Source organism: Pieris rapae, chromosome 14 (assembly GCF_905147795.1).
Source record: "Pieris rapae chromosome 14, ilPieRapa1.1, whole genome shotgun sequence".
Lineage (NCBI taxonomy): Eukaryota > Metazoa > Arthropoda > Insecta > Lepidoptera > Pieridae > Pieris > Pieris rapae.
The window spans coordinates 3,194,266-3,206,248 of record NC_059522.1 but is presented as its reverse complement, the minus strand read 5'-3'; the positions used below and the strand labels follow the sequence as shown (position 1 = coordinate 3,206,248).

The 11,983-nt window shown below is 31.9% G+C and overlaps 2 protein-coding genes across 2 annotated transcripts; one reads left to right on the top strand and one right to left on the bottom strand.

Annotated features, from left to right (window-relative positions):
- Positions 1 to 2,156: 2,156 nt before the first annotated feature.
- On the bottom strand, positions 2,157 to 4,842 carry LOC111004356 (peptidoglycan-recognition protein LB). The gene is made up of 4 exons (XM_022275357.2): positions 4,704 to 4,842; positions 3,353 to 3,581; positions 2,966 to 3,084; positions 2,157 to 2,421 (listed from the first exon to the last, which is right to left on the bottom strand). Exons 1-4 carry the CDS (start codon positions 4,765 to 4,767, stop codon positions 2,228 to 2,230), a joined length of 606 nt encoding a protein of 201 aa, XP_022131049.2. The 5' UTR covers positions 4,768 to 4,842; the 3' UTR covers positions 2,157 to 2,227.
- Positions 4,843 to 5,750: 908 nt separating this feature from the next.
- Positions 5,751 to 11,549, top strand: LOC111004389 (peptidoglycan-recognition protein LB). Its single transcript, XM_022275401.2, has 5 exons — positions 5,751 to 5,880; positions 8,131 to 8,220; positions 8,872 to 9,085; positions 9,827 to 9,945; positions 10,826 to 11,549. Exons 2-5 carry the CDS (start codon positions 8,136 to 8,138, stop codon positions 11,008 to 11,010), a joined length of 603 nt encoding a protein of 200 aa, XP_022131093.2. The 5' UTR covers positions 5,751 to 5,880; positions 8,131 to 8,135; the 3' UTR covers positions 11,011 to 11,549.
- Positions 11,550 to 11,983: the final 434 nt, after the last annotated feature.

Genomic DNA, 11,983 nt, shown 5'->3' with positions numbered 1-11,983 from the left:
CGGATAGATGGTTCAACAACAAATCCAATATCAATATAGTTCTTTAATAATATATTAATAATTAGTCCATCATTTTTGCAATATAAATATAATATACTAACTATTATATTCTAATAACTAATTAAATAATATAATTATTATATACTAACTATTAGGACTAAATATTGATTAACTGTTTCTTGTTTGATTTATCAACTCAAATTCAATAATTTATTACAATTAGACCACCAAAAAGGTCACTTTCGAACGTTAAATAAAATATAAAGATGATTCTAGTTGCCTCTGCCAAAAGTTAGATTCGTGTGGAGAAGAATGGGCAAGGAACTCAAAACTTACTCTTTTATAATAAATAGAATTTATAATATTTGTATACATTAGTTAAATAATTATATGTGAAGACAATGTACTCCTAAAATTAAATTGCTATACAGGTAAATTATTGTATTGTTCGTATACATTTTTCTCACATATTTACAAATATCGAAACCGTAAGATAGACGTATACAATGAGTAGGATAAAAATAAAACAATTACAGTTTGTAGTATTGATTGAAGCAAGACTAGCATTTTTATGAATTCTTATCTTGAATATACATACTTCTCTAGGACTTTAGTACTTACAATTTGGGTATTGTATGAATAAAAAAAAAGTAACTTACGCTTTAGTATAAATGTATTTTATGTATAGTTTATTTGGTAATAGCGGTTTAGCGCATAGATTAAAAAAATTCTACGAAAATGCCAAATGAAACTAAACTAATATTTTGTTCAATTGAATGGAACTATTTTAAAAGCTGAATGTATACTGACAAAAAATTTGTATAGATAAGGGAAGTAGCGAGTCAACCCCAACACAAATGTCTCTTGACTACTTACGGGGGTTGTCTCATACTCATTTATTGACGTAAAAATTAAAGAAACAACAATACATTTTTTATTTATTATTATTTATCTCAAATGTTTCAAGTAAAAATCATGTTAAATATTTTTTTGTGATGAACTCGAAGCTGAGCAATCTTTTCGTAATATTAAATTCAGGAGATTTATAATAACAACAGGTTATAGATAAAGGATATGTAAAGTTCCAGTCAATTTGCTACTGCATCGGTCTTTTTTTCCTCAATTAGGTTCAACTATGCATTGTATAATGTATTTAAGTCTAAAACAATAGAATCCTTGCCAGATTTTCCTCTGCTATTTTAACATGTTATTGGTGAGGAAATATGGAACGGTTTTCTAAGACTTTCGTATACAGAACTTTTTAATTTTGCTTATGGTGAAAAAAAATCGCGCATCAGCTTATGAAGCTGCTAATGTGTTTATATAGTATATTAATGCTAAATTTGCAGGTAATGCCTACCGTATTCAGCGACCTAAGCCGAAGGTGGGCCTAAAGATTATTATTTATAAATATGCTTGTCATAGTTATAAAGTCTTCCAAGACTATATAACTATGACAAGCATCGAAAGAACCAGTAAATATCGTAGACCTCCTTGGGTTTCACTGGGATGCAAAATCAATCTGAAGTAGATAGACATATTTCGCTGGCATGGGCTGCTTTTGGAGATAAAAAAGGTCTTCAATCATCTTGCCTGTCTTGAAGGCGAAACCATAACGCTCATACAAATGCTTGGCAAATCTTAGGTCATTCGTGAAAATTGTATTCTAACATCTTGCGGTAAGTAGGCCACATACCACGCATAGATAAGAACCGATAGACCCGCCGGCTTCTTGAATCAAAAAACCGCACCCACCAACTAGGTAGACTAACAACATAGTCATGAAGATTGCCAGGAGGGCCAGTGCAGAGCGTAATGGATGACTGAAATGATTCAACTAACTAATACACTTAAAGATGTTGATGATGATACAGAAGAAAATAAAGATTATTATTATTATTATTAAAAAAAATCGATTAAGATATTGTTGGTAGTGTCAAATACCATAATAGCATCAGCAAAGATATTTTGTTTTGTATTTAGTACTTTATCTGTCTTGAAATTAATATTACTTCAGCCTTAAATCACATATCTTTAAAGAACACTTTTTTACTATTTACTTTCATATATAAATTAAATAATTACAAGTAAAACTCAGCTCTAATTTTTAAAAAAGGTATGGACAAAGGAATGGTCTTAAATGAGGATTAAAATAAGATAACTAATTTATTAAATTAACATGACTGTACAATATTAAGGAACACTCTCTTATATTTTATTAATATACCTAAGCTACACTGAATTTATTTGAGAAATGATCCCATTTTGAAATAATATCGAAGAGGGCAGTGCCGGGACATTCTGTTGCCATCACTTGGTTATGGCCTACTAACTTATAGTCAGGATTGACCATGCCCTTGTCAACTCCCATCTGTATTAGAGCCTGGGTAGCCTCTAACATGGCCTGTGGTGGCTGATCAACTGTAAAACACAAGTTATCTTTTCATAGACATTCCAATGACAAACTCAAACTCTCATCAGCGTTAATATAATATGAGATAAAGGGGTTAATGATTGCTTTAGTTACTTAAAAGAATCAGACGTTTTAGTATCAATGCCTAAATCCTTTGTGCCTGTATTTAATATTATACTTTATATAACAATTAAGTGCTATTCAATATGATTAATGTATATTTGGTTGAAGAAATCCTAGGTTTCTCTACTCCGAATCAGCTCGACCGATGTCAGGTATATTTTTTACGTGTTAAGGTAAGTAAGAGAGACAGATTCATAAAGAGACTTAGTAAAAATTATTTTCCTTGCTTAAAATACTAGCATACTTATATATTTTGTATTCACTATAAGCTTTATAAAACTTCTTATAAAATTACTAGTAAAATAGTTCAACAATTTATAAGAACACGCTGTTTTAATGTAACCAGAAGAATAGTTTTTTTCTTTTTTTGTGAGCATGATTTACCGTTTCTATTTCTTATTCTAATGTAGTATTTTTTATTATAATTACCTCTCCAATCACCGATTAGGCATATACCTATACTGACACCATTCGCTTTGCCTGCGTGTATACCCTTTCTTTCCCAACCCCTCCCTTCATAAACATCTCCACTATTGCCTATACAGAAGCTGAAAGAAATTAGTAAGTAATTATCTCCTTCAAATATTACTCGATTATTTAAAAAAGAAAAGACAAAAAAATTTAAAAGTAAAAAACTCGATGTCTATTACTTTTATATTTACAAGATACACGAGTACATCAAGTGAATACACAACATATTTTTGATTAAAGTATGAAACTTAATCGTATAATAGTTATAGTTAAATGTTCTGTCCGACATACCCAATTTACATTTGTTTATTTAAAAACCACTACTCATCCAATAAAAATACCTACTTATATCCAATATCACCCCAATCTAAGCTCTCCATGTGGTATCTTTGCATTGACTGCATAGCTGTGATACATTCTTGGTGGCTTGCACATGCGTCGGGCTTATATGTGTGATGTATAATTACGTAGGGTACTGGAGTTGACAGCGGGGTTAAATCTGTAGCTCGTTGAGCATGCCAATCTGAACGCATGTAGAAACTGAGAGGTGTCACAACCTGTATGGATGTCAAACCTGGTATGGATGTATAGATAGATATTGTTACTAAAAACGATTTTAATAGTGTTTTTGTTATAATATTTGGAATATAAGTTAGTCTTAGAAATAATCACTCGCAACTACCTACTATTTTTGATAATTTTTGTTTTCTATGTTACGGTAGATTAAGAGGGTCTGTTTTAAACGTATTTACAAAATTTCACATTATAACGGTATATGTATATTATTCCTTTTCATTTACATTATATTTTAGGTATAATAAGTTTAGGTAAGGAAACAGATAAACACGGTCAGAGATAGCCGTGTATTGGACGTTCTGGATTATATATTGTTTTCTTGTGAAAGTATGTGAAATTTGCAACTTCGTAAGGGCTTTGGGAAACGTCCTTAAATTAGACGTACCACCTTACATATTTGGTGAAAATTACCACATAGAAATGTTTGGTAGGATAACTTAAAAATCCTACTAAATAAGATTTAGTTTAGTTTTATTTCAGATGTCATAACAATTAAAAATACTAATTTTATTATAAATATTGTTTACTCATTTGTTTATTGTTTTGCAAACTTATCTCGTAATAACTGTAAAAATATATATTCATAAGTTCAAATTAGCTTAACCGTAGATGTTCTATCGTAAATAGTAGGTTATCGTGTAAATAGCGTTATCGTATAAGATAAACACATTAAAAAAATCCTTAATTCTTATAATTTTATATAAACAAAAATGATATTGATATTATTATAAATACTAAATTATATGTATTACAAAAATTTACTTAATTTGTCAACATTGCATTTTATTTGTAACTGCAACCGAAACATCGCATCGGGCGGTTTTATAATTTTAAGTTCAAAATAAATAGTCGTAATACTGTGATAATTCAATAAGTTTTCCTATATAGTATTTTCTATAAAAAAATTCCTTGCGTAATTATGCCTTAAAAAACTTGTAAATAAATTATTCTAATTTGTATTTAAAATTAAAGCAAAAAATTAAGTAAATTATTTAATCACACGAAAAAATGTAATGAACATCAAAAAATACTCAGCGGCAATTTCATCAATAAAAGATGTGATAACTATGCTTATTAATAATTGACAATCACAAAATAAAACAATCATTAACATACTTACTAGTTAATCTAGGAAAACAACTAGCCGACGCGAAAACTACGAGAAATACAACTTTAGACAACATATTCAAATATTGTGATTGCGAATTTACGTCGTGAAATGGCCGTCCGATAACCAATGCTAAACTAATGCTACATTTCTTGATTGCCTGCTTTTATTTCTCTGTATTCAGTTCAAGTGCCACGGTACTTCCCCAATAAAACAAACGATGTGGTCATTTTCTACTATACCTAGTTTTCGAGTTAAGGGAACGTTAGCCTCACAGTACAATATTTTATTTAAGTCGAAAACACCTTTGTTTTTTTAAGTATAAGAGCCTCGTTTGATCGATCGATCGAGTAAGGCGTAAATCTTCGATCACGTCTAAGATTTACGCCTTACTCTAACATATCCGCAATTTTATCGAACACAGTGTGCATATTATCTTCTTTTTCCTTCACTTTACAACTACGCAATCAGTATGGCGAAGTATATAACAGACCATATAGTATTGTTTTAGACTAAATACTTATTCTTGGTTAACTATTTAAAAGGGGAAGTTCGCTTCCAATATTTCGTGGAAAACAAAATAATTAAATACGGATTTGTGTCTATGTCTATCACTATAAAGAAAGATGATATTGTATAAAAAACTTGTGGAGAAATAATAAATAAAATATATATAAGGACATACATACTTACCTATATCAGGTATCGCGGTAGCGAGCATCGCATATACTATGCGTCAATACAGATGACGTAGACGGGTACGTCTTTATGATTATATCACTTATCAAACGATAAGACCCAAAAATTCTTATTAGAAGTTTGAGCTGTAGAATTTTTCAATTTAGACAGTTAAGTTCATCTCTCTGACGCTACATACCCACATATAACCAGTGTAGTAACTTTTCATGACACGTACGTGGGTAACACTGAAAATGTTTAGAACGGGCTAGTTAGAATCATTCCTAATGAAAACTTTTTTGAATTTCAATTTTAGGTAGGTATTATTTTTAATTGTGACCTATTGTAGTTAATTGCATTTTTCATTTGTTTTTGTGAATTGGCGGTAAATCTAAAACTCTTGTTACGGGACGTCCTTTAACAGCGACTACTGAAGATGACAACAGTGCTGTGCGACGCATAAAAGAGAAAAAAAGGAGAGTGACCTTTCAGCAGATACGGGCCAGCCAAGGTATGAGTCGAGTTCGAAAAATATTACACGAACATTAAGGAAGCTTTGTACCACATGGATTCCCCATACTTTAACCGACGACCAGAAGCACCTTCGCATGGACTGGTGTCGCCATACGCTAGATAAGTTCAACGGCGGTGACTCAAATGCTGTATTTTAAAGCTGATGAAAGTTGGATATTTTGCTACGAACCCGAAAGTTTCCTTTCGAGGATCGGCTAACTCGATAGGAAGAAGTCAAGGAAAAAAGATGATTGCCTCATTATTAAGTCGGAAAGGTCATTTCGCGACAGTTGCGGTAGAAGATGGAATTCGTTTTACGAGTCCTGACGACGCGATGAAAGCGAACGAAAATGCCATAGAAGAGACCCCTAAGAAAGAATGGGCCCACTGCTTTTCTCAGTAGTTCCATTGCATGCGGCGATGTGTAGAAAGGAACGGAGATTACTTCCAAAAACAATAACAGTATTGGCAACTTTCTACATTAAGCCGTTTTTCATTTTCTTAACATTTTCAGTATAACCTAGGTAATGTACAAAGATAATCAAATTCGATTCTTTTAAATTAATACAATATTTCATTATCAAACTGATAACATTTTCATTGACGTCAACGAAAAGGGGAAAGAACTCGTAATGACAGGTAGCAATTTACGTGAATATTGGTTTCTAAAGTTTATAGATGTATGTAAAGACAGATAAATATTTTTTTCTTATGTATTAACTTTATGAAAAAATAAAAAAAATAAAGTTTATTTTGGAACATAAGATCATCAAGGGATCACTTATGCCACGTCATTAAATTCGAACTTGTAGGCATCCCTACACATCGGCAAAGACAGAGGGTGTAGGCCGAGAGAAAAAGCCGGCGTAAAAAACTCTCGGTACTCTTTTAAAAAAGCAAATCATCAAACAATATTTAAAACAAATATATCAAATTAATTAGAGGCAGCCTGCCCAGCACTAGTCCCAGGCCCTTTTATCAACTAGATAATCAATAACTTTATAGTAAGCCTTTTTACACAGCTTTACTTTAATATATTTCTTAAATTTATTAAAAGGCAGAGATAAAAAAGCCTCTCGGATGTTATTAAAATAGAGTATCCCTACAGAAAATGAGTAAACAATTTGTATTAATAATGATATTGAAAAATTTAAGACAATGTTTTGGTCAAAGCACCAAGTCCAAGAAGACCAAAATTAAACTAGCTTATGATTGCCAACCTTCGCAAGGAGATGGCACTATATGAAGAACAAAATAATTATAATCATTTTCATAACATAACATATAAGCTTAACATATCTTTCTACTACTAGTTATGAATCGTTTTGAAAGAGATATTATTAATCTTGATATCTCTTACAAAACTATCAATAGATAAAACATGAACCCAATATTCAAAGGTTAGAATATTTAAAAACTCTTCAAACGTAACAAGAAAAGTCGCGAAGTCGTTTTTTACTGAGCCTTAACTTATCTGAGGTTCACAAGGGCGGCTGTGGAAACATGTTCGATTAGGGGCTTACCCGATTGAGATGAACATTACATAAGTTGAGTCATCTCTATGAAATATCACCAAATATCAGTGAGTCGCTTATCAATCAATTAGTACATATTATTGTTTATACCAAAGCCTTATAGTACAGTATAAATCAGGCGTTGCTAAAATCAAGATCATTTGCATTTTAAATGAGTGAGTATTTTCTTGATTTTCTATTCGTTTGATTTGTTACTTTAATTAGATTTTAAAACATTTCGGTGTCCATCCGTAAACCTTTTCTATTGCATTCACTAATTTATGTTTATATATTATTGTATTGTCTTTGGTATAATTAAACTATTTTTATTTCACTACTTATTTTACTAAATCTAGGAAACGTTCATAGTAGGTATTAAATGTACTTGGATTGTACAAACTCTTGTATTATACTTAATTGTAAAATGAGTGTATAACTGTGCAGTTTTCATCATTATGATATATCTTTTATTAAAAAAGAAAAATCGTCGTAAATAAAATTAAAAAGCCATACCTAAAAATTCTAAAAATATCTAATACAGTGAAACCGGTTGCGAAAACGAAATATCAAGGGCCATTAAGCATGTATCAAAATAATTCTTATATCTAATAGTTTGCTTATCGCTTGTTAAAATGCTTTGAGCACGCTGTGATTTTATTTAATCTCGATAGCACTTAAATTAATAAAGATATTCGATATTGTACTAATAATTGTGTACCTATATTTTGTTTTAGTCACAATGGAGTTCTACGCGGTTATGTTCCTTAGTTTTGTCGTATTATCACAAAGCTTTCCAGCGAAATTTCAAAGGTCTAATAAAATATGTGAGTATTTGAATTAATTGAATCATTCGTCTCCGTTAAGTAGATTAGCTAATTTTCAATGTAATATTGCACAATGCCTCCGTATAATGCGTCATATCTATTTTGCTATTATTTTATAGCAAAACTCGACACTGTTTGGTAAAAACAATTATAATATACTTGATGTTGTCTTCTTGTTCGATGGTAGTCTAAGCATACTAAACTTTTACAGCTTTAAGGATTTGAGTATTTTTACCAGACTTAACATATTATGCTTAAACAGTGGATACAAAGTAATAGCCGGAAACCAAAAATTTATGGCGAATTTTCATTAAGTAAATATTATGAATGTTTGAAAATATGTATGAATGATATTATTTTTATTAAAAAAATATGTTTCGGATTTGAGTGGTCGGCATACAGAACGTCGAGTGCCGAATACTTGGACTCGAGAGCTAGGGTTGGTAATGGTTTAAAAAAATGAACGGGACGCTCGCACGGATCCGAGTGGGTGGCACCGCTACTGTGGTCCCGCTAGACTCCGAGAAAAGGGCACTTAATGTGTTAATTGTGACGCGATCAGTTTAACCTCTCCCTAACCTAATAAACCCTCTGTCAATTATACGGATTTAACATTTTATTTTCCGCTGTATGATTAAGAGTGTATTTTAGCATACTGCTACCCCTTCCCATTCATATCGCGTGAAGAATGGAATGCGAAGCCACCAACATCTATCACAGAACAGAACACGCCAGTACCCCTGGTGATAATACATCATAGCTACATACCAGACGTCTGCCACAGTCGGGCAGAATGCGCTAGATCAATGCGCTCTATGCAGTATGCACATCAGATAACAAATGGATGGAACGATATTGGATACAAGTAAGTCTTACGAATAAATTTATTAATCATTTGGTTAATTATTGAGAACAGGACAGTATCCTGGTGTAGGAGAAATGTTTTGTATACCTTGGCACTTCCCAATTCTTTTTGATGTTACATACACTTAAAAAATTGCCTAGTTTTTATAAAACACGATGCGACTAAACAAGCACTTTAATTCCTTTAAAAACATAAAAATTAATAGATATTTTTTTATGGACAGAATGATTAGATTGACAGTACAGGTACGGGTTCTTGTAACATCCTCCCTCGCGAGCGGGATGCCTTAGCCCATACGGGGCATATGCCCCCTTCGGGTGGTGAATTGGTTCGCACCTCGCTGATACGGAGCCGCCTATAGCCTTGATGGGGGCTGCCTCGCGCCAGGAGGCATTGGCCGATAGGACAATGAATTGACAGTAGAGAAAATGAATTATGTATTTATACTACGTAATTATAGACTTATCTATTCTCACATTGTGTTAGAATCTACGTATCACACATGAATTGTGTTCTGTCTCGTATATCTGTGTTTCATTACTACCTCAAATATAAAAAAAAGCAAGTCTAAATATATATATAAAAGGAAACAAAACGATTTCGGCTAAAACTATTTATTTTATAATACATATACGAAACTTAACAAAATTGGATTTATTCTATTTGCATACTTAAGGTCTTGAAATATTACCCCCCCCCCCCCCCATAGATACAACTATGCATTAAGATGTGTGGAAATAGTTTTGCAGTGGGCGGCGATGGAGTAGTGTACGAGGGTCGAGGGTGGAACCGCGTCGGCGCTCATGCAGCTGGTTTCAACACTAACAGTATTGGTATTGTCTTAATTGGTGATTGGGTATGTAAGTATCACGCCATAGCATAAACTATTTACAAAACTACTCCTTATTCAGTTCACAATTTAGCTAAATTTCATAGAAAATTTAAAACCTATTCAAAAAACCTTTTTGCTGCTACATGGCTATCCTTCAGACGTAATTGCGTTTATAAAATCAAATTTACTAATCACAAATACCAGAAACACTTCCAAAGTGCCTGTAACATTTATTTCACCGTGATAACATCATTCAAATACATAGATCTATCTATCTTCAATAGATCCAGTCTTCAAGTAATCAGAGTATATAGATAAAAATTTTTGGACGAATTAAGAATAAAATTTGATGAAGTTGGTAAGATCAGCTATTTAATACGTATGGAGGTTAGTTGGTTCATTACTTTTCAATGCATATGATCTGAAAAAGTTTAAGTTTATACGTTGATTTGATGAAACTCTTAAATAATTTTCTTAAATAAGGTTCCTTTCTTTATAATTACAATAACAATTAAGAGTGAGATGCCTCGTGCTTTTTTAATCCTCGCGCTAAGTATCAACCTCGGATTTTTTATTGTTATTAATGTGAGCTTTAACCCCGAGTAATTTTTTTGCACGTGAGGACTTTTCACATTTCCTTTATAATAGTGTATTGGACAATTCTACCAATATTCAGCCAAGTGGGATTTTTTGTAACCTTGGATGTCTAAATTGACCGGACTATATGAATCTCGTATTACAAATACGTTTTGGATTTGTCGTACGGTGTTTTTACCGTATCTCCTTAGACCGAGTGCAATAGAACACTCTATCCTTTATGGAAAATATACAGAGTGAACCTCAGATATAGAATACTGAGTAATAAACAGTGTTTTCACTTGGTCGTTTATATTAAAGCATTATTTCAGCTACCGTTCCTGAAAAGATGCAACTGAATGTTGCAAAGGAACTTGTGAAGGTCGGTGTGGAACTGGGTTACGTTAGTCGTGAATATAAGCTAATGGGACACCGACAAGTCGGAGCGACGGAATGTCCTGGCAATGCGCTATTTAAAGAAATCAGTACTTGGGAACGATTCGCGTCTTCTTTATAATTGTACATTTGACACCTCTAATAGAAAATTTATTCATACTATACTTAACTGTAATGCCTATTGATATTTTTATGTTTATCAGCCAGTTTTAACATAAATGACTGAACATTGTAACTATGTTAAAGGTTATAGAACCTTATTACGCAGCTGTCGCTGAAAAAGTTAAATTAAAATAATATACTTTAAGAACTGTGTTTTAATAATCAAATGTATCAATTGTAAGTAAGTTTTTTAGGTAAAGGCTTCATTAAAGTAATAGTTAATTAAATAATAATAAATAATGCCACTACCCGCTGGAACGAATTTATTAACACAAAAAATGCCTTTGAGTAAAGCCCACCCTAATATGTATAATTAGATTGTTAATAATAATTAATCTTTTAAATGTAATATTAAGAAAAACATGTTCAGTTTTTTTCCGGTCGGTCGATAGCGATTGATACGAAAGTGCTTATTGATAAGATCTTGATAATATCGTCATCAAATCACGTATATTATTAATTGTAATTATAATATGTAATAAATTTATATCGCAAATGTTCAGTTTGTTTATTTTTAGATAACAGAAAAGAGGCTTGGGTCTTCCCTAAAAGATACTTCCAACTATTCAAAGTTAGAGTGTACTCAACACACCCACTAGAATATGTGCCATGACTATTATGAGCATCCCATGGGCTCGTTTGAAAAACATATGGGCTTTTAAGAATAAAATTATTTTTGAAGGGCAGTCAAAGCTGACTGTTCTTGACAAAAGTTTGAAAGTTTTTGCGTAGATATTATTACCATATGAACTATATTAATTGCGCGTAAAAAATATTAATTAGTACCCATATGACGACCGGTGTGGAATTGAACGTAGACACTAAGATAAGAGTACAAATATATTTAAATATTTAGGTACTTTCGCTACGAAGATGGTCAGTTATTCGAAATCCAAATTAAGTAACAACGAAAGACAAAATACTATTAATTA